The 24610-nt window shown below is 40.8% G+C and overlaps 1 protein-coding gene and 1 pseudogene across 5 annotated transcripts in view; both read right to left on the bottom strand.

Moving 5' to 3' along the window:
* LOC132156424 (interleukin-1 receptor accessory protein-like 1-B) overlaps positions 1–24610 on the bottom strand; it is a 219503-nt gene that overhangs the window by 131737 nt on the left and 63156 nt on the right. For all 5 annotated transcript variants that reach the window (XM_059565437.1, XM_059565440.1, XM_059565439.1 and 2 more), the window contains exons 3-4: positions 23061–23340; positions 1–46 (exon numbers count right to left, since the gene is read on the bottom strand). The exon at positions 1–46 is cut by the window's left edge and continues 141 nt beyond it. In XM_059565437.1, coding sequence (XP_059421420.1) covers positions 1–46; positions 23061–23340 — 326 coding nt within the window. The remainder of the gene's footprint in view (positions 47–23060; positions 23341–24610) is intronic.
* On the bottom strand, positions 12269–12385 carry LOC132156426 (5S ribosomal RNA; annotated as a pseudogene).

Genomic DNA, 24610 nt, shown 5'->3' with positions numbered 1-24610 from the left:
GGACACCGTGAGCGACATGGACACTTTCATACAGTACGAGGAGTTCCTGCAAAACACACCAAACCAACACCATCAACAAGCTTCACAGAAACACACATTTCATTCACACTGGAAAAGTCTTTCAAATGCTCGTTCTTTCATTGCGATCAGTGTGAGACAGGAATCACATTACGTCGGGTAACTTAAATCCCATTCTTTACTGCTGAAACGAGTCTGTAAACGCTCGGTTAAAAGGGTCTCTGTGTTTTCACATCATTCTCAGCAGTTGTTTTTTTGCTTGTCTTGGGCTCAGGACATCTCAGATCAGCAGAAATGAGAGCAGAGAGCCAGCAGGCCATTCTTCAGCTTTGTTAGAGTGGTGCTCTCAGCGGACGCCTCTTACAGCCACAACTGAATTTATTGGAAAACAACTCCCTGAACAAAAGAAACAACACAATGCAGGATGGAGAGAAGGAAGGACAGAACCGAGACATACAGAACGAAAACTAAAGATTAACAACCCATCCCATTGAACAGCATTTAAATCTGTAAAGACTATGTTTATATTGTGGACTCATCTGTGAACTTAAGTGTGAAACTCTGTGTATACTTGCCTTACAGATGAAAACATATCTATAGAGAGCAAAATGTCTACTTTCAAATGAACCAATTCAAATGGAAAACAAATATTCTCAGATTATGTAGGCCTAATCCGTATGAAATATGCATACAGGCACATGCCGCACATCACTACTGCAGAGATGACAAGTCAGTGTCGCCAACGTCCTTCATCTCTTAAACCGAAAAGAAAAAAGCACTAATTTATCAATGTATTATTTAAATGTTAATGCAGTCTCCTTAATATTTTTCCCTAATATATTCATAATCCTTACTACTGACTACTGGTTTGCTCTGGCAATCATAAATTATGATTTAAATGGTTTATTAATAAACGCAAGATTAGTTGACTAATGTTTAAAACAAATGACTACTAGTCGACCAGAAAAATCTTTAGTTGGGGGCAGCTCTAATGATTACATATTATTCACATAATGGTCAGTCCATTCAGAAAGTCAGTTTTGTGGACATTCACAGAGACCAGGAGGACAAACATCCACTGGATTCAAGAAGTGTTTCAACATTGCACCAACTTCTGATGAACATTTGAGTTATCACTCATTATAACTCATTTAACCATGTATTACTGTGTCTTTGGAAGGTTTTTGTCTTCCAAACACATTAAAATGCACAAATTTGCATTACTTCTTATTTACATATAATGCAGGAATACACAAACTTTTTGTCATCTGAACCAAATTGATGTGTGATTAATTTGTGATTAATTACATCTAGAAATGGATTGGCATCTAGTGGCTACATCATGGTGTTACAAAAGATTATGAATATGAATATCAAGTATATGTAAAATTAATAATATATTGAATTAATAATTCAATTGAAAGTGAAAAGTCCCATCCAAGTGCACATACACACACACAGAGAGTAGTGAACACACACACACACAGTGAACACACACGTACACACACAACAGTGAGTATTGAATACACACACACACACACATACACACAGCAGTGAATAGTGAACACACACACACAAAGTGAACACACCCACACATACACACACAGCAGTGAGTAGTGTACACACACACACACACACACACATAGTGAACACACACACACACACACACACACACACACACACTCAGTGAACACACACGTACACACACAACAGTGAGTATTGAATACACACACACACACACACACACAGCTGTGAATAGTGAACACACACACACAAAGTGAACACACCCACACATACACACACAGCAGTGAGTAGTGTACACACACACACACACACACACACACACATAGTGAACACACACACACACACACACACACACACAGTGAACACACACGTACACACACAACAGTGAGTATTGAATACACACACACACACACACACACACACAGCAGTGAATAGTGAACACACACACACAAAGTGAACACACCCACACATACACACACAGCAGTGAGTAGTACACACACACACACACACATAGTGAACACACACACCCACACACACACACATAGTGAACACACACACACACACACACACACACACACATAGTGCACACACACACACAGAGCAGTGAGCAGTTTTGGTTAGAGTAAGGTTGATAAAGCGCTAATCGTCTGAGATTTTAATATTCACGTTGATAATACAAATGATGCATTAGGACTTGCGTTTACTGACCTAATAAACTCTTTTGGAGTCGAGTAAAATGTCACCGGGCCCACTCATCGTTTTAATCATACACTAGATTTAACCCCTTACCAGTCACCTCCCATTTTTGGCATGGAGACAGAAATGACATAACCAAAATAAAAAGGTTTCTGCTCATGATTCTTTCTGACTAGATACATAATCAACATGTGTTCACAAAGCTGACACTTCAAAGTTTACTGCATACAATCTTAGTTATATCCCAGGAACATATTTTTTCTTTAAAATACAACCCTGTAAATATGATTTTTAAGGATGAGAACTTATTTTCAGCAAAGAATAAAATGACTCCAGACTTCTCTCGGACTCCAGCTTAAAGACTCCAAGCTTGACTCTGACTTGTGGCTTGAACTGTTAAAAATGTGTTTTTAACACAGTGTTAATTTCTTTGCATATAAGCATCTCCCAAATGCATAAATGTAAATGTAAATCTTTACATTTAGTAGACTCGAGTTTAGTTGAGAACCTGACATTATAAAAGAAATTTTGGGGAAAATGCAGCTGCTGTTAACCATGAAATTACTGGTCTAATAGTACTGATCTTGGAAGTAAAGATGTTCATAAAGTCATCACTGATGTATAATATAGATGTATATGATCATAATATAGATGTACTCTGTTTGACAGAAACCTGGCTAAAACCTGATGATTACATTATTTTAAATGAGTCCACCCCCCAAGATTACTGTTATAAACATGAGCCGCATCTAAAAGGCAAAGGGGGAGGTGTTGCTTCAATTTATAACAACGTTTTCAGGATTTCTCAGAGGGCAGGCTACAAGTATAACTCGTTTGAAGTAATGGTGCTTCATATAACATTATCCAAAGAAACAAATGTTAATGATAAATCCCCTGTTATGTTTGTACTGGCTACTGTATACAGGCCACCAGGGCACAATACAGACTTTATTAAAGAGTTTGGTGATTTTACATCTGAGTTAGTTCTGGCTGCAGATAAAGTTTTAATAGTTGGTGATTTTAATATCCATGTTGATAATGAAAACGATGCATTGGGATCAGCATTTATAGACATTCTGAACTCTATTGGTGTTAGACAACACGTTTCAGGACCTACTCATTGTCGAAATCATACTCTAGATTTAATACTGTCACATGGAATTGATGTTGATGGTGTTGAAATTATTCAGCCAAGTGATGATATCTCAGATCATTATTTAGTTCTTTGCAAAATTCATATAGCCAAAATTGTAAATTCTACTTCTTGTTACAAGTATGGAAGAACCATCATTTCTAACACAAAAGGCTGCTTTTTAAGTTATCTTCCTGATGTATCCAAATTCCTTAGCATATCCAAAACCTCAGAACAACTTGATGATGTAACAGAAACTATGGACTCTCTCTTTTCTAGCACTTTAAATAAAGTTGCTCCTTTACGCTTAAGGGAAGTTAAGGAAAACAGTTTGACACCATGGTATAATGAGCATACTCGCACCCTAAAGAGAGCAGCCCGAAAAATGGAGCGCAGCTGGAGGAAAACAAAACTAGAGGTATTTCGTATTGCTTGGCGGGAAAGTAACATATCCTACAGAAAAGCATTAAAAACTGCTAGATCCGATTACTTTTCTTCTCTTTTAGAAGAAAACAAACATAACCCCAGGTATTTATTCAATACAGTGGCTAAATTAACGAAAAATAAAGCCTCAACAAGTGTTGACATTTCCCAACACCACAGCAGTAATGAGTTTATGAACTACTTTACTTCTAAAATCGATACTATTAGAGATAAAATTGCAACCATTCAGCCGTCAGCTACAGTATCACATCAGACAGTGCACTATAGACCCCCTGAGGAACAGTTCCACTCATTCTCTACCATAGGAGAGGAAGAATTCTATAAACTTGTTAAATCATCTAAACCAACAACATGTATGTTAGACCCTATACCATCTAAGCTCCTGAAAGAGGTGCTTCCAGAAGTCATAGATCCTCTTCTGACTATTATTAATTCCTCATTGTCATTAGGACATGTCCCCAAAACCTTCAAACTGGCTGTTATTAAGCCTCTCATCAAAAAACCACAACTTGACCCCAAAGAACTAGTTAATTATAGACCAATCTCGAATCTCCCTTTTCTGTCCAAGATACTAGAAAAGGTGGTATCCACACAATTATATTCCTTCTTAGAGAAAAATGGTATATGTGAGGATTTCCAGTCAGGATTTAGACCGTATCATAGTACTGAGACTGCTCTTCTTAGAGTTACAAATGATCTGCTCTTATCATCTGATCGTGGGTGTATCTCTCTATTAGTTTTATTGGATCTTAGTGCTGCGTTTGACACAATTGACCACAACATTCTTTTGCATAGACTTGAATACTTTGTTGGCATTAATGGAAGTGCATTAGCATGGTTTAAATCGTACTTATATGACCGCCATCAGTTCGTAGCAGTGAATGAAGATGTATCATATCGATCACAAGTGCAGTATGGAGTACCTCAAGGCTCAGTACTAGGGCCGCTACTCTTCACGCTTTATATGTTACCCTTGGGAGATATCATCAGGAAACATGGTGTTAGCTTTCACTGTTATGCTGATGATACTCAGCTCTATATTTCTTCGCAGCCCGGTGAAACACACCAATTTGAAAAACTAATGGATTGCATAGTCGATATAAAAAACTGGATGACGAGTAATTTCTTACTGCTAAATTCTGAAAAAACAGAGGTGTTAATTATAGGACCTAAAAACTCTGCTTGTAATAACCTAGAACACTGTCTAAGACTTGATGGTTGCTCTGTCAATTCTTCATCATCAGTTAGGAGCCTAGGTGTGCTATTTGATCGCAATCTTTCCTTAGAAAGCCACGTTTCTAGCATTTGTAAAACTGCATTTTTCCATCTCAAAAATATATCTAAATTACGGCCTATGCTCTCAATGTCAAATGCAGAAATGTTAATCCATGCATTTATGACCTCAAGGTTAGATTATTGTAATGCTTTATTGGGTGGTTGTTCTGCACGCTTAGTAAACAAACTACAGCTAGTCCAAAATGCAGCAGCAAGAGTTCTTACTAGAACCAGGAAGTATGACCATATTAGCCCGGTCCTGTCAACACTGCACTGGCTCCCTATCAAGCATCGCATAGATTTTAAAATATTGCTTATTACTTATAAAGCCCTGAATGGTTTAGCACCTCAGTATTTGAATGAGCTCCTTTTACATTATAATCCTCTACGTCCGCTACGTTCTCAAAACTCAGGCAATTTGATAATACCTAGAATATCAAAATCAACTGCAGGCGGCAGATCCTTTTCCTATTTGGCGCCCAAACTCTGGAATAACCTACCTAACATTGTTCGGGAGGCAGACACACTCTTGCAGTTTAAATCTAGATTAAAGACCCATCTCTTTAACCTGGCATACACATAACATACTAATATGCTTTTATTATCCAAATCCGTTAAAGGATTTTTAGGCTGCATTAATTAGGTAAACCGGAACCGGAAACACTTCCCATAACAACCTATGTACTTGCTACATCATTAGAAGAATGGCATCTACGCTAATATTTGTCTGTTTCTCTCTTGTTCCGAGGTCACCGTGGCCACCAGATCCAGTCTGTGTCCAGATCAGAGGGTCACTGCAGTCACCCGGATCCAGTACGTATCCAGACCAGATGCTGGATCAGCACCTAGAAAGGACCTCTACATCCCTGAAAGACAGCGGAGACCAGGACAACTAGAGCCCCAGATACAGATCCCCTGTAAAGACCTTGTCTCAGAGGAGCACCAGGACAAGACCACAGGAAACAGATGATTCTTCTGCACAATCTGACTTTGCTGCAGCCTGGAATTGAACTACTGGTTTCGTCTGGTCAGAGGAGAACTGGCCCCCCAACTGAGCCTGGTTTCTCCCAAGGTTTTTTTCTCCATTCTGTCACCGATGGAGTTTCGGTTCCTTGCCGCTGTCGCCTCTGGCTTGCTTAGTTGGGGACACTTCATCTGCAGCGATATCGTTGACTTGATTGCAAATAAATGGACAGACACTATTTAACTGAACAGAGATGACATAACTGAATCCAATGATGAACTGCCTTTAACTATCATCTTTGCATTATTGACACTGTTTTCCTAATGAATGTTGTTCAGTTGCTTTGACGCAATGTATTTTGTTTAAAGCGCTATATAAATAAAGGTGACATTGACATTGACATGTGCTGTTGGGGAATATCTGCGCCTGTTGCTTTTTTGTTAATTTAGCTACTGCATCGAATAAATGTGTTTTCTTCTAAAAGAGATAAAAAGTAAGCAGATCTAGCAGTTTTTAGAGTTCTTCTATGTGGAAGTACTTTCGCTCCATACAATATGAGATAGCACTAGTTTTGTTTACTTCCAGCTGTGCTCATTCTCCTGGCTGCTCTCTCTAAGGCACGAGTATGCTCATTATACCACAGTGTTGGACTGTTTTCCTTAATCTTCTTTAAGCATAAAGGAGCAACCCTGTCTTTTGGATATAATGGGGAATTGAGACAAGTCAGGAAGATTATTTACAAAGCCGTCTTTTGTGGTAGAAGTGATGGTTCTACCATATTTGCAACAGGTAGCTGAATTTGCAGCTTTGGTTATATGGAGTATACACGAGACTAGATAATGATCAGTGATATCATCTTTTTCATTATCGACATGGATATTAAAATCACCAACAATTAGAACTTACATCACAAGGGATTTATCATTAACACTTGCTTCTCTGGATAATGTTATTTGAATCACCATTACTTTAAACAAATTATACTTGAAACGAGATCTAAGAAATACTGGAAATATTACTATAAACTGTAGCAACACCTCTCTCTTTACCTTTTGAATGCGGCTCATGTTTATAACAGTAATCTTGGGGGATAGACTCATTTAAAACATTTTAATAATCAGGTTTTAGCCAAGTTTTGGTCAAACAGAGAGCATCTAAGTTATGATCTGTGATCTTATCATTTACAAAAAGTGTTTTCATAGAAAGGACATGATATTCAATATGCAAAGCTTTACCAATTGTTTATCTGTATTATATCTGTTATATCTGTCACACTCTATTCAAAACAATCACATGCTGATGCACTCATACAGATGGTAATCATGCAGATACAGCCACATTCCCCACAAAACACACACACATATATGGAAATCTTGAAGAAAAAGAAAAAAGAAATATTTGTGCAAAAGCCAGATCGCTAAGTTATGCCCCCATTATATGGCAGATGCATCACAGCGCACGTCACGAGACAGCACCAGAATTCAAATCATTCTTATTGTTTTAGTGGCTGGTCTCATTCTTTTTGTGACACTGTATGCTACAAAATCATGCAGTTTTTTTTTTTACTACCAAGACGCATTTTTTGAGCGTAATTATTCCATAATGGATACAAACAGTATTGTCCCTGAAAAAATAACAAACATAACAAAGGAATTACCATCCATATTACAACATTATTGCTTCATTGGACTAAAAGTGGGCTGGGGCAGGATTTAAAGCTGTGCATGTGTTTATGACTCATTATTACAACAAATCTGTATGTTTTGTTGTGTACTGCTCGCACAAATTTAGCAAATACATTCCTAATAACCTTTCCACTGAAAAACAGCAATCTGTCATCGATGCTTGAGGCATAGACCTTTGATAATGAAATAAAGTTTGTAAAGATAAATTTTGTCCTGTTTCGTTTAATCTATTCGTAAACTTTGACACGTGCAAACAAAGAGCATTCAGTGCGCTCGCGTCAAGGTGCGGGTTAGCAGGTTAAACAAAATGTTCTAGTTCGGGGAACAGACACAGTCTCTATAGTGTGATATCTAGGTGAAAGAGTCTCTATGTGCTGAGAATTAACTGACCTCTGTGACGGGAGGCAGCTAGCAGACGGTCGGTTTAGCCAGTCTGTCTGCTTCCTGACCTGGGCCCCAGTTAGTCAAGTATAAACACTAAGACTATTTGCCATATTTCTAGAGAGAAGAGTGGCACCACCCCAGGAGGGATGAAGACCATCTCTTTTCAACAGGTCAGGTCTACCCCAAAAGCTCGTCCAATTGTCTATGAAACCTATGTTATTCTGTGGGCACCACTTAGACATCCAGCCATTGAGTGATGACAATCTGCTATGCATCTCATCACCACGGTAAGCAGGGAGGGGACCAGAGCATATTACAGTGTCTGACATCGTGCTTGCAAGTTCACACACCTCTTTAATGTTATTTTTAGTGATCTCCGACTGGTGAAGTCGAACATCATTAGCGCCATATATGTATCATGTATGTATCTCACCAGCAGATCAGTGAACAGATTTTATTTCAGTACACAGATAATATATTTACCCACAGTCCCATGCTCATTTGAGCATAAGGTAATAATATCAGTGAATCCACAAAAAAGTGGGTCAGCTTATAATTAATCCCATCGTGACTAAATGTATGATCATGTTTGATTCATTGTTGGAAGCATTAAGGACCTTGAAGGAGAATTTATCACATTTAATTAGTGGATGTAGGCAGCTGCTATGTGGGAATAGGGAAGCTTGCATTGATAAAATCATTAAACATGGGCCATAATTCACTCTTAACGCCTGCGGGTCGTACAGAGATTCAGAAGATGAAAATGGAGTGATACTCAACACAAGAAATGGCCAAGCAGTGTGTACGAGCAGCATGACTGCTATCTTGTAAAATGTTAGGAAACATTATGATTTTTAATGTTTGTCAAAGAAGTCTCTTCTGCTCACCAAGGCTGCATTTATGTGCTCAAAAATACAGTAGAACTGAAATAGTATTACAATTTAAAACAGTTGTTTTCTCTGTGAATATCTGTTAATCTATCATTTATTTTGTGATGCAGATTCCTCCAGTCTTCAGTGTCACATTATCTTCAGAAATCATTCTAATTTACTGATTTGCTGCTCAAGAAACATTTCTGATTATTATCAATGTTGAAAACAGTTGTGCTGCACAATATGTCTGTGTAAACCATGATACACTCTCACAGGGCCGCTGCTGGCCAGATGTGTGTCCTGAGCAGGACTGTATTGTTGTGCCCCCCTTCCTCAAATATGATGATGGAAATAAACACCTACTATAGGGATGAAAATAGAACTTAAATCAAATAAAAAAGTAAATGAATGAATTGTGTTATTTACAAATTACAATTGTAGCTCTCGACACTTACCTATGGCTATAACTTTATTATGACTCTAATTTATTTTATAGTCTCAAGCATTCAGAAATCATGCAAAAGGAAACTAAGCAGTTTTACTATGATAAAACCATGGTTTATTTTTGTAAGGGTTGTGATATGCACATTTTTTTGTTGAAGAAATTATAAAGGCTGTGTCATCTATAGCAAAAAGGTGTCAAAAAATGAAAGATTAAGTGAATATGAATTAAATGTCTGGTCATTAGCCTAAACAAGGATTTGATCGTCCTGTAAGTGTAACAGCAGTGATTACATGGCATTTGTAATAACATGTACATAAATTGTTTGTTTTGTATTTGCCTACATCAATTTATTTAATTTATTGTAATATATATTAAAAATGTATAAGGTGTGCATTGTAGCTGACACCTAAATGAACACATTACAATTGTTTTATGACTGCAAGTCATTATCCTCAAATGCTATTGAGCTTCAAATTTGCATTTGAGCCCATGTGAAAAAGTAGCATAATTTACATATGATTTACAGTTTGTTTTAAAAAATATCAAACATTCAATTTAATTGTGCATTATAGCTGACACCTAGATGAACAATTACAGTTGTTTTTATGACTGTAAGTCATTCTCCTCAAATGCTAATGACATTAGAAAAGTGTATACCAATATTGCATGTAACTCCAGTCCCTAAATATGAGACTCTCGGACGTCCAACGTCAAGCCAACTTTATGCCTGTTTTATTTTTTTATTTCTTTAGTTTTGTTTTCTCTGCACCGGATTGCTGATGGCCTTTACCCAGGCATAGATATCCATCCATCAGTTATGAACATTCAGCCGCAAACATGAGGTGCGAGCGCGGATGCAGCTGGGATGGTGCCCCTCTGGGAGACTCGTACTCCGTGTGTAGGGAGCATCATTCAAATACGCTGGGTATGTGTTTTGCTTAATGCTTTTATTTAGCAAAAATACATTAAATTGATCAAAAGTGACAGTAAAGACATTTATAATGTCACAAAAGATTTCTATTTCAAATAAATGCTGTTCTTTTTAACTTTACATTGATTCAAAGTTTCCTGAAGAAAAAAAATCCACAAAATATTTGCATAAAAACTATTATTAACATTAATAAAAATAGGAACTATTAATAACTGAGCACCAATAATAATTATTTTATGTTATTTTTGATCAAGTAAATGCAGCCTAGGTGAGTATCAGATACTTCACTAAAAGCATTAACAAATTGTAATGTTTCCAAACTTTTGACAGGCACTATACAGACTGACGCTGTATGAGGATGTGTGTAAAGATCAGTGGTACACAGCAGAACGGCTGCTAACACTAGTACACTAGCACAGAAATGAGCTACACATTATGAAATGGTTGTGACAGTAACGCACAGCTAGTCTCTCTGATCTAACACAGAGCACTGTAGTATCAAACAGACATTCGGCAGGACGTCCTAAAGCCAGATGCATTTCAGCCACATTCACATCAGTAATGCAGCATCCGGTTCATTTTTCTGACTATTACAGATGGATCTGAGCATTCTGGGGGAAATGTGAATGAAATACTGTACGCCTTCAGATGCAGCCTGAGAGTCAGAAACACTGTCCCTCGAGTGAGGATGTGCTGTGGCCCGTCGTGGTTCAACACAGCGTTTCTTTAAATCAGTATTTTATGAGCACTGGATTATTTATGAGCCAGAGGAAGGTTCTGCTGGGAGTGGAGGAGACACGATTCGGACAGACGCATAACTCATGTGTCGCTGCGCTGAGGCCGGCTGATTAACTATATACTGCTGGAGCCCAACACACAGCAACTGTTTACCCAGAATGCCTCTCCAGCCTGAATTCAGCCAATACCCTTCCACTAACTTGAAATGAGACTTTTTCTCTCTACATCACCACGTCCCACGATCCCTTCAGCGAACAGAGTCTGGTCTGTCACATAAACCCATGAACACCCAACATCTCAGGCTGCATTTAGACTTGGCATTAACATGCGATCTGTGTCCAGATGTTGTTCACATACACATTGAAAAGACAAGTGTAAACATGCTTTTGATCAGAATGTTATCCAGTCCTGGTCCAGAGGTGGTCGAGGACGCATTGTGATCGGTTCTCAGTGTACTGTAAATGCAATCCAGTCATCGTGTCTACATCATGCAAATCCGTGGCCCCTCTCTCGCAACCTGTCAGAAAAAAGACAGAGAACACCTGTGTGGAGCACTAATGAGACTCCTACTCTTATCTCTGATAGTAAAATGTCCCGGAACTGAAAATGCTTTTCAAAAGAAAACCCACCACTTCAGGTTGACTTTGCAACAGGCCATTCTCTGCAGACTTATTTAAATATTGCACAGGAAAGACAGATAATAATAAAATAATAATTCATTACATTTATATAGCGCTTTTCTAGGCACTCAACGCGCTTTACATAGTCTGGGGGTATCTCCTCATCCACCACTAGTGTGCAGCATCCACCTGGATGATGCGACGGCAGCCATAGTGCGCCAGAACGCCCACCACACACCAGCTTACTGGTGGAGAGGAGACAGAGTGATGAAGCCAATCAGCAGATATGGGGATTGTTAGGAGGCCATGATGGTCAGAGGCCAATGGATGAATTTAGCCAGGATGCCGAGGTCACACCTCTACTCTTTTCGAAAGACTTCCTGGGATTTTTAATGACCACAGAGAGTCAGGACCTCGGTTTAACGTCTCATCCAAAGGACTGTGCTTGTTGACAGTATAGTGTCCCCATCACTACACTGGGGCGCTAGGACCCACACAGACCACAGGGTGAGCGCCCCCTGCTGGCCTCACTAGCACCTCTTCCAGCAGCAACCTAGTGTTCCCAGGAGGTCTCCCATCCAGGTACTGACCAGGCTCAGCCCTGCTTAGCTTCAGTGGGAAACCGGTCTTGGGCTCCAGGGTGATATGGCTGCCGGCACAATCCGATCGGTTATCTAGATAGAAAAGTCAGTTGATGTTGTCAAGTGTAAACGCGATGGGTTGTGATTGACTGATGATCTGATCTTCTTGACTGGATCACGGTGATCACATGTTAATGCCAAGTGTGAATGCACCACAGTTTCCTTAAGCTCTTTCTGACTTTTCAACTTTATTAACAATTTTAATGTTCAGTGACTGTTTAAATTCATATAACAAACATTTGAATATTACAATAAACTTTATAAAAGCCACTAAACTCGTGGCTTGCGGGGAAGTCGTGGTCTAGTGGTTAGAGAGTTTGACTCCTAACCCTAAGATTGTGGGTTCGAGTCTCGGGCCGGTAACACCACGACTGAGATGCCCCTGAGCAAGGCACCGAACCCCGACTGCTACCCGTCTAATAGACACACACTCAATTTCATTTCACTACGTCATCACGATGTTAAATGCAGGTCATGAGGTCAAAGGTGACTCTAGCAGATATGATTAACAGCTCAACTTGCTTTTCACTCCCCTAATTGAAATACGCCTACATTTTACAAAAGACAAAAAGTGAATCACAGAACTCAACATTGAATGATTCCTTGTTCAAAGACAGAATTCAATTGTCTGCTTTGTCTGAATCATTAGTGCAGATAAACTGAAATGGCCCTGCCTCTTTACAAATTTAGTTTAAATGCAATTTACTAATTCGGGTGAAAATTTGTTTTGTGTTTTATGTAGTAAAAAATTACTCATGCAGCTGAGGAAAATTATGAAAAACAATGAAGAAATGCAGTTCAGATTATGAATGATTTGAGAAGAAAGAGCGGATGACTTCATAACCGTCGGTAGATCTGTTCTGCAGCTGAACTTTACCAGCCGTATCCAGCTACACATTCAATGTTTAACCTGTTTAACTAAACCATGTACCTGATTACTGCATTTACATAACCCAACACCATGTTAAATATTTGACAGGAATGAAAGTGAGGCTGTGGAGGACAGAAGGAAAGGCAACATGATGACTCTTCAGCTGATGAAACATCTCGACAGAAACCCTTATGAGTTTTGAATATGACGTCATCTAGACCACTGGTTCCCAACCTGGGGGTCACGACCCTCACTAGAGGTTTTACAGAGAAGATTTACAGAGGTTGCCAAACTCACTCTAGTTTGAGGGTTATAAATAAGAATGTAACAGCTACAGTTTGATGATAAACCAGTTTGATCTTTCCTCCATATACTGTCCATATACAAGTGCTGCTTTGTTTACAGTGGTTACCAGGGAAACGGCTGTATTTCTGCTGGTCCATCAGCGCCATCTGCTGTCAGACAGTGGAGTTACATGCACATTCAGCATGTCTGACGTTTTGGTTCAAACCAATGCAAAAATCAGACTGAATTTTTATGCACAGTTATTAATTTAACCCGGTTGATGTAAAATAAGCTAATGTGCATTAAAACAATCTAAACAATTCAGATAATAAAGAATCTAGAAATATTAAGAGAGCGGACAAGATACCCACAATCATTTTCATTTTGACTCCTATCTATTTTCATTCTAAAATGTGAGGTTAAAATTTTTTTGGTCAAAACTTTATTTGAAGATGTTATACATGTTAGTAGATAACAGGTTATGTTATAAACATCCAACCAATATTTTTGTTTTATATTATGTATAATAATATAATAATTATAATATATATTTTATAATCCGGCCATCATTGTTCATATCATTATTTTCATGTTTCTGCAGTTGTTGAATGTTATTTAACTTAAATGATTTAGATTTTTTATTTTATTTTATTTTTAAATGGTGGTCATTACAAAATGTGAATGTTAAAATAGGTATCCCCTGAATAAAGGCTGTCAACCACTGATCTAGACCCATTATACAGTATGGCATTGTGGAGACTTGATCAATATGGCGCCAGATCTCTAGATTTCAGAGATGTGCCTCTAGCAGCCGCTTCTTTCTGATATAAACCAGTGTGCAGCTGTCAATGTGTCCAGTAGGTGGCAGGAGCAACACCACTGGGGGAAAAAAGACATTATGAACAGAACAATAAATAACATAACATACAAAAAGCTAAAGCTTCTCTATATCTGTACCCTGGCAGAGAGAAAGATTCAATGGTCTGTTCCTGATGGTCATGTGATCTGATGGAGTGCGTTTGTTACAGTGTTTCGCTTCAGATCAAAGACGGTTTCAGGTCAGAGAGATATTCAAACATCTTTTTTCTCCTAATGAGGGAACCTAATGAGCCATTGACAGCAAACGGCCTTTACCTGTGAGGTTAATAACGCACTACAACATACAAAAACATATGGTGCGCTTTCCCTGTTTCCAGTGGATCGACTTCTGCAGCCGATCTGCTGCTGTTCGCAAACATCATCACATCAATAGAAGCCACGCTCAAATCGCTCATTTAGTCTACAGACGTGACCTGAATTGAAAATGCATGAAACCTTATTATTGAACACACATCATAAATGGTAAAAGTGTATCAGAAAGAGTGGAACAAAGGCATCACAAGGTGCTCAAAGCTGCGAGTGTGATCTGATCTCATCGCTGTCATTTGTTTTGATGAGTCTCTGTATTAATACACCAGAAACAAGTCCATTCTCCTCTGTCTCTCTCTGTGTGTCTAACAGGACGAGTGGATGGGGTCTTATTGATTGAGTTAGTCTTGCTCCTGATTACTGTAAATGGATATGATCATCAGCCCAAATCAAATCCCCCAAACCAGCTCATTATACAACAACCGATTCACAAGGAAAGAGATCACAATTCAGAAGAACTCCTCAGCTCTGTGAATCCTGAGATGTGGAAAACATGGAACGACTTGCAGAATCCATTCATAAAAATGGAATTACTGTATAATGCAGAGTGTCATGACATTTGTCTGATCTTTGATCAATAAATCAAAAGTCAGTGGTTAGTTCGCTTAAATGGTGATACAGTCTATTGTGTTTGAATATTAAAACAAGAAAATATTACTATTTAAATATGAATCCTGCGATGTGTCTCACTAAATGAGGACATGAAGACATGAAGTTCAGTTTGACCGCTTTACTTGGAGAAAAACACACAGATCTTCTCCACAAACCACCAACAAAAAGTTTGGTGTAACTTGAAATGATGACAGAAATATATTATTACTGTACAGTAGAATATACATCTCAATGTAATAATAATACTAATAATAATAATAATAATAATATTAGCACTAATAATTATTATTATTTCTATTTCATTCACTATTTTGCTTCATCATCTAATCAAGGAATGTGATTGATGACCGTAGTAATGTTTTTGAGATGATATGAGTAGATCTGCTCACATCTGATTCACTACTGATCCAGAAAACACAAACATTCGTTCAGGGATTGAGATCTATATTTAAAAACAGAGAATCATGATGCTTATGGATGAGTGTGAAGATCAGCTTCAGGTAAACTTTTAACTTGAGATCACACACACACACACACACACACACACACACACACACACACACACACACCGTTTCTAACCGTCCCTTTCCACTCCCTGACTGCGGGTGTCGCTGTTGGACAGTGTTTTCTCTACTTCCTGTTGGCCTTCTGTAGCTAATCGTAGCTCCATGTAGGTGTTTTTATTTTTTTTCTCTAGAATCTCTATCTTACTATCACTCTCTGTTTTTTAAAGTGATAAAATATACCTTAATTCACACCATATTTCTGATATTATCGATCAATCTTATCAGATTAATTTTGATCGTTCACTTTTATTTTATATCCGTGAGTGCAGTACACCTGCAAAGCGTTAGCATTCGTTAGCTTGTCATTAGCGTCTTCATTCGAACCTATCGCTGTTTTCTTTTCTCCTCTTCCTCGCTCCAGTTTTTCACAAGTTCATCAAACAACCGCAGTAAGAATATTTCATCAAGCACAGTGAGTAATGGCTTCTCCTGCTATTGTTTTTTGCACCTCTTGCCACATGTACAGTTTATCTATCTCTGTCGCTGATGAGGGATTCACATGTGATAAATGCAGGGAAATAGTTAGGCTGACAGAGAAGATTTCAGAATTAGATACACGCATCCAAACTTTAATTGAGGACAGTAAGAATGTTAGGGCTCTAGATACAGCTTTGGATGCGTCTAGCTCAGGGATTCCTGTACATTGTTCGGTTCCGGAAACAGAGCCCCTGCAGCAGGGCAACTGGGTGACGGTGAGGCAGCGTAGTCGTGGGTCAAAACACCGCTCTTCTGTTCTGCTCAAAACATTAAACAGGTTCTCCCCACTCAGTGATGCACCCACTGAGACACCTGATGAAAGTTGTGACGAGTGGGGCGGGGCCGAGGGACGTGGGAGCGAGGCCGGTGGAGTGATTGGAGATGAGCTACACCTGTTCGACCCGCCGGTCTCGAGGCCCACGGAGGAGATGGAAGGATATAAAACTGGAGCGACGACAGTGAAGGACGAGAGAGGACCAGGCCTGGGCTTTATTTTAGGTTTTGGTTTTATTTTGTGCGCATCAGTCGTCCATGAGGGGCTGATGCGCTGTTTTGTGTTTATTTTGAATTATTAAAGTTTCATTTGATTGTCCGCTGGTTCCCGCCTCCTTCTTCCGGATGTATATGAAGGTTTTATCATTACAAAAGTGCTCTAGTTATTGGTGATTCTATTGTTCGGAACGTGAATATAGAGACACCAGCCACCATAGTAAAATGTTTACCGGGAGCCAGAGCGCCTGACATCTTGGCAAATTTAAAAGTGCTGGCTAATGCTAAACGTAAATACAGTAAGATTGTTATTCATGCCGGTGCTAATGATGTTCGACTTCGCCAGTCGGAGATCACTAAAAATAACATTAAAGAGGTGTGTGAACTTGCAAGCACGATGTCAGACACTGTAATATGCTCTGGTCCCCTCCCTGCTTACCGTGGTGATGAAATGCATAGCAGATTGTCATCACTCAATGGCTGGATGTCTAAGTGGTGCCCACAGAATAACATAGGTTTCATAGACAATTGGACGAGCTTTTGGGGCAGACCTAACCTGTTTAAAAGAGATGATCTTCATCCCTCCTGGGGTGGCGCCACTCTTCTCTCTAGAAATATGGCAAATAGTCTTAGTGTTTATACTTGACTAACTGGGGCCCAGGTCAGGAAGCAGACAGACTGGCTAAACCGACCGTCTGCTAGCTGCCTCCCGTCACAGAGGTCAGTTAATTCTCAGCACATAGAGACTCTTTCACCTAGATATCACACTATAGAGACTGTGTCTGTTCCCCGAACTAGAAAATAGATTACTAGAGATTAACAATTTAATTGAGGTTCAACAAATAAAAAACAGATACAATATGGATAAACAAATGATAAAGCTTGGCTTATTTAATATCAGATCCCTTTCTACGAAAACACTTTTTGTAAATAATATGATCACTGATCATAATGTGCTGCCTCAGGAGAGGGAAGCAGTGCCCTACCAATGCTGTTTACAGTAGAGGTGGGGAGCTGTTGACCTCAACTGGGGATGTCGTTGGACGGTGGAAGGAATACTTCGAGGATCTCCTCAATCCCGCTGTCACGTCTTCCATTGAGGAAGTAGAGGCTGAGGGCTCAGATGTGGACTCGTCCATCACCCAAGCTGAAGTCACCGAGGTAGTCAAGAAACTCCTCGGTGGCAAGGCACCGGGGGTGGATGAGATCCGCCCTGAGTACCTCAAGTCTCTGGATGTTGTGGGGCTGTCTTGGCTGACACGCCTCTGCAGCATCGCGTGGCAGTCGGGGACGGTGCCTCTGGGATGGCAGACCGGGGTGGTGGTCCCTCTTTTTAAGAAGGGGGACCGGAGGGTGTGTTCCAACTACAGGGGGATCACACTTCTCAGCCTCCCTGGGAAAGTCTATGCCAGGGTACTGGAGAGGAGAATCCGGCCGATAGTAGAACCTCGGATTCAGGAGGAACAGTGTGGTTTTCGTCCAGGCCGTGGAACACTGGACCAGCTCTATACCCTCTACGGGGTGCTGGAGGGTTCATGGGAGTTTGCCCAACCAGTCCACATGTGCTTTGTGGATTTGGAGAAGGCATTCGACTGTGTCCCTCGCGGCGGCCTGTGGAGGGTGCTCCGGGAGTATGGGGTCCGGGGCCCTTTGCTAAGGGCTATCCGGTCCCTGTACGACCAGAGCAGGAGCTTGGTTCGTATTGCCAGCAGTAAGTCAGACTTGTTCCCGGTACGTGTTGGACTCCGGCAGGGCTGCCCTTTGTCGCCGGTTCTGTTCATGATTTTTATGGACAGAATTTCTAGGCGCAGCCAGGGGCCGGAGGGGGTCAGGTTTGGTGACAACACGATTTCGTCTCTGCTCTTTGCGGATGATGTTGTCGTGTTGGCTTCATCAAGCCAGGACCTTCAGCATGCACTGGGACGGTTTGCAGCCGAGTGTGAAGCGGCTGGGATGAGAATCAGCACCTCCAAATCCGAGGCCATGGTCCTCAGTCGGAAAAGGGTGGCTTGCCCACTTCAGGTTGGTGGAGAGTTCCTGCCTCAAGTGGAGGAGTTTAAGTATCTTGGGGTCTTGTTCACGAGTGAGGGAAGGATGGAACGGGAGATTGACAGACGGATCGGTGCAGCTTCTGCAGTAATGCGATCGATGTACCGGTCTGTCGTGGTGAAGAAAGAGCTGAGCCGCAAGGCGAAGCTCTCGATTTACCGGTCAATCTACGTTCCTACTCTCACCTATGGTCATGAGCTTTGGGTCATGACCGAAAGGACAAGATCCCGGATACAGGCGGCCGAAATGAGCTTTCTCCGCAGGGTGGCTGGGCGATCCCTTAGAGATAGGGTGAGAAGCTCAGTCACCCGGGAGGAGCTCAGAGTAGAGCCGCTGCTCCTCCACATCGAGAGGGGTCAGCTGAGGTGGCTCGGGCATCTGTTCCGGATGCCTCCTGGACGCCTTCCAGGGAAGGTGTTCCGGGCGCGTCCCACTGGGAGGAGACCCCGGGGAAGACCTAGGACACGCTGGAGAGACTATGTCTCCCGGCTGGCCTGGGAACGCCTCGGTGTCCCCCCAGAAGAGCTGGAGGAAGTGTCTAGGGAGAGGGAAGTCTGGGGTTCTCTGCTTAGACTGCTGCCCCCGCGACCCGGCCCCGGATAAGCGGAAGAAGATGGATGGATGGATGGATGATCATAATGTAGATGTGCTCTGTTTGACAGAAACCTGGCTAAAACCTGATGATTACATTATTTTAAATGAGTCCACCCCCCAAGATTACTGTTATAAACATGAGCCGCGTCTGAAAGGCAAAGGGGGAGGTGTTGCTTCAATTTATAACAACGTTTTCAGGATTTCTCAGAGGGCAGGCTTCAAGTATAACTCGTTTAAAGTAATGGTGCTTCATATAACATTATCCAGAGAAACAAATGTTAATGATAAATCCCCTGTTATGTTTGTACTGGCTACTGTATACAGGCCACCAGGGCACCATACAGACTTTATTAAAGAATTTGGTGATTTTACATCCGAGTTAGTTCTGGCTGCAGATAAAGTTTTAATAGTTGGTGATTTTAATATCCATGTTGATAATGAAAAAGATGCATTGGGATAAGCATTTATAGACATTCTGAACTCTATTGGGGTTAGACAACACGTTTCAGGACCTACTCATTGTTGAAATCATACTCTAGATTTAATACTGTCACATGGAATTGATGTTGATGGCGTTGAAATTATGCAGCCAAGTGATGATATCTCCGATCATTATTTAGTTTTTTGCAAACTTCATATAGCCTAAATTGTAAACTCTACTTCTTGTTACAAGTATATAAGAACCATCACTTCTACCACAAAAGACTGCTTTTTAAGTTATCTTCCTGATGTATCCAAATTCCTTAGCATATCCAAAACCTCAGAACAACTTGATGATGTAACAGAAACTATGGACTCTCTCTTTTCTAGCACTTTAAATACAGTTGCTCCTTTACGCTTAAGGAAGGTTAAGGAAACCAGTATGACACCATGGTTTAATGAGCATACTCGCACCCTAAAGAGAGCAGCCCGAAAAATGGAGCGCAGCTGGAGGAAAACAAAAGTAGAGGTATTTCGTATTGCTTGGCGGGAAAGTAACCTATCCTACAGAAAAGCATTAAAAACTGCTAGATCCGATTACTTTTCTTCTGAGGTGCTGATTCTCATCCCAGCCGCTTCACACTCGGCTGCAAACCGTCCCAGTGCATGCTAAAGGTCCTGGCTTGATGAGGCCAACACGACAACATCATCCGCAAAGAGCAGAGACGAAATCGTGTTGTCACCAAACCTGACCCCCTCTGGCCCCTGGCTGCGCCTAGAAATTCTGTCCATAAAAATCATGAACAGAACCGGCGACAAAGGGCAGCCCTGCCGGAGTCCAACACGCACCGGGAACAAGTCTGACTTACTGCTGGCAATACGAACCAAGCTCCTGCTCCGGTCGTACATACTCCCGGAGCACCTCCTCATCAAAAGCCTCTCATCAAAAAACCACAACTTGACCCCAAAGAACTAGTTAATTATAGACCAATCTCGAATCTCCCTTTTCTGTCCAAGATACTAGAAAAGGTGGTATCCACACAATTATATTCCTTCTTAGAGAAAAATGGTATATGTGAGGATTTCCAGTCAGGATTTAGACCGTATCATAGTACTGAGACTGCTCTCCTTAGAGTTACAAATGATCTGCTCTTATCATCTGATCTTGGGTGTATCTCTCTATTAGTTTTATTGGATCTTAGTGCTGCGTTTGGCACAATTGACCACAACATTCTTTTCCATAGACTTGAACACTTAGTTGGCATTAATGGAAGTGCATTAGCATGGTTTAAATCGAACTTATATGACCGCAATCAGTTCGTAGCAGTGAATGAAGATGTATCATATCGATCACAAGTGCAGTATGGAGTACCTCAAGGCTCAGTACTAGGGCCGCTACTCTTCACGCTTTATATGTTACCCTTGGGAGATATCATCAGGAAACATGGTGTTAGCTTTCACTGTTATGCTGATGATACTCAGCTCAATATTACTTCGCGGCCCGGTGAAACACACCAATTTGAAAAACTAATGGAATGCATAGTCGATATAAAAAACTGGATGACGAGTAATTTCTTACTGCTAAATTCTGAAAAAACAGAGGTGTTAATTATAGGACCTAAAAACTCTGCTTGTAATAACCTAGAACACTGTCTAAGACTTGATGGTTGCTCTGTCAATTCTTCGTCATCAGTTAGGAGCCTAGGTGTGCTATTTGATCGCAATCTTTCCTTAGAAAGCCACGTTTCTAGCATTTGTAAAACTGCATTTTTCCATCTCAAAAATATATATAAATTACGGTCTTTGCTCTCAATGTCAAATGCAGAAATGTTAATCCATGCATTTATGACCTCAAGGTTAGATTATTGTAATGCTTTATTGGGTGGTTGTTGTGCACGCTTAGTAAACAAACTACAGCTAGTCCAAAATGCAGCAGCAAGAGTTCTTACTAGAACCAGGAAGTATGACCATATTAGCCCGGTCCTGTCAACACTGCACTGGCTCCCTATCAAGCATCGTATAGATTTTAAAATATTGCTTATTACTTATAAAGCCCTGAATGGTTTAGCACCACAGTATTTGAATGAGCTCCTTTTACATTATAATCATCTACGTCCGCTACGTTCTCAAAACTCAGGCAATTTGATAATACCTAGAATATCAAAATCAACTGCAGGCGGCAGATCCTTTTCCTATTTGGCGCCTAAACTCTGAAATAACCTACCTAACATTGTTCGGGAGGCAGACACACTCTTGCAGTTTAAATCTAGATTAAAGACCCATCTCTTTAACCTGGCATACACATAACATACTAATATGCTTTTATTATCCAAATCCGTTAAAGGATTTTTAGGCTGCATTAATTAGGTAAACCCGGAACCGGAAACACTTCCCATAACAGCCTATGTACTTGCTACATCATTAGAAGAATGGCATCTACGCTAATATTTGTCTGTTTCTCTCTTGTTCTGAGGTCACCGTAGCCACCAGATCCAGTCTGTGTCCAGATCAGAGGGTCACTGCAGTCACCCGGATCCAGTACGTATCCAGACCAGATGGTGGATCAGCACCTAGAAAGGACCTCTACATCCCTGAAAGACAGCGGAGACCAGGACAACTAGAGCCCCAGATACAGATCCCCTGTAAAGACCTTGTCTCAGAGGAGCACCAGGACAAGACCACAGGAAACAGATGATTCTTCTGCACAATCTGACTTTGCTGCAGCCTGGAATTGAACTACTGGTTTCGTCTGGTCAGAGGAGAACTGGCCCCCCAACTGAGCCTGGTTTCTCCCAAGGTTTTTTTCTCCATTCTGTCACCGATGGAGTTTCGGTTCCTTGCCGCTGTCGCCTCTGGCTTGCTTAGTTGGGGACACTTCATCTACAGCGATATCGTTGACTTGATTGCAAATAAATGCACAGACACTATTTAACTGAACAGAGATGACATCACTGAATTCAATGATGAACTGCCTTTAACTATCATTTTGCATTATTGACACTGTTTTCCTAATGAATGTTGTTCAGTTGCTTTGACGCAATGTATTTTGTTTAAAGCGCTATATAAATACAGGTGACTTGACTTGACTTGACACACACACACACACACACACACACACACAGTAAGAAAGCAGCTTGTACCTCAACACACACGAGTAATGTCCGGCGTCCTGTAACTCGGCCGGTCTGAACCAGATGGAGTCCTCTTCTTTACTCATCCGGCTCCCGTCGAATGAAATGGGCTCCTCGAAGTCTCCATAGCCCGTGCTCTTGTACCACATCAGACTGAGTCCGGCGCTCTGAGCATGTGTGTAGTTCGCACGGATGTATCCATAAAATAAAGCACATTTAATCCTCACAGGCTCCCCGAGCAGAACTTTGTATTTCAGGTAGTCCACAGACCAATCCGTACAGCCGTCCACTGTGGAGACAGAGAACACACCGGTGATAAGACATTCAGCATCTGACAGCAAAACATGAGGCCTTCATACATGAAATAACTGTCAGACGCAGACACAGATCAGGGTCAGAGTGTGTGTGTGTGTGTGTGTGTGTGTGTGTGTGTGTGTGAGAGAGAGAGAGAGAGAGAGAGAGAGAGAGATGGCCTCTTACTGGGCCACAGCTGCTTAAATACTCCTGCATGATCTCTTTCTCTCTCACACACACACTCACTCACTCATAAACACACACAACCTCTTTCACACACACACACGCAAACACGCACACAACCTCTTTCACACACACACACACACACACACACACACACACACACACACAACCTCTCTCTCACACACACAGACACACACACACACACACACACACACTCTCATCTCTCACTGAAGCAAACAACACTGACATCACAACAAACTACTGGTGAAACCATGACAACAGACACCAGCATCATGTGACAGTGAACATCTAAAAAAAATCAACAATAATTATAAAGAAACAGAAAGTAACACATTTTGGAATTGAATGTGAAAATCTGAAGAAGAAACACTGAGATAGTTTTTTTTTTACAGTATACTTTTTTATAATGAAAATCTACAGCATCGACAGCTTCTACGACGTGATGATGGTTTACACAGATAATCAGTCTCTGTTTGTACGAATCACATGCACAGTAATGGAAGTCTCTGCAGCACTCAGTAACAGAAACAAGCAGAGATACCTCCTCAAATACACAGAACAAGACTAACACATCCCAGTCTGTGTTAACATGAGGCTCTGACCTCGTGCTTCATGCCCACAACAGGAGAAAGCGTAAATATAGCTGAAGAAAACTCATGCACAGCACGAGCAGACCATCGTCCACAGAGGACAGTCCAAATGAGAGTTCAGAAATACAGCTCACACAAACATTTCCACTGAAGAACTCACGCAAGAGCTTGAACAAAACTACACGTCTGTTGGAAGACAGAAACAGATTCTGCACCATTCCTGAAGTGATCTAATAGGTCTAGCAAAATGTCCATGTGTCTTTTCATCCAGTATCTCTCTTCTCCTCCTCGATTATCTCTCATTCTGTCTGTCTGAAACAGCTGCAGCAGACAGATGCTGAGAGCTCGACAGGCTCGGCTAATTGTGTCTCCCTCAATGTTTCATTTACTAAAGAAACAGCACAGCAGCTAATTAACACCGAGAGAAGCATGTCGCATTATTTATCCCTGCATACTCTCTCTATCTCTGAG

This window comes from Carassius carassius, chromosome 13 (assembly GCF_963082965.1).
Source record: "Carassius carassius chromosome 13, fCarCar2.1, whole genome shotgun sequence".
NCBI lineage: Eukaryota > Metazoa > Chordata > Actinopteri > Cypriniformes > Cyprinidae > Carassius > Carassius carassius.
Note: the sequence above shows the minus strand (reverse complement) of the source record. Positions and strands in the feature narration are given on the sequence as shown.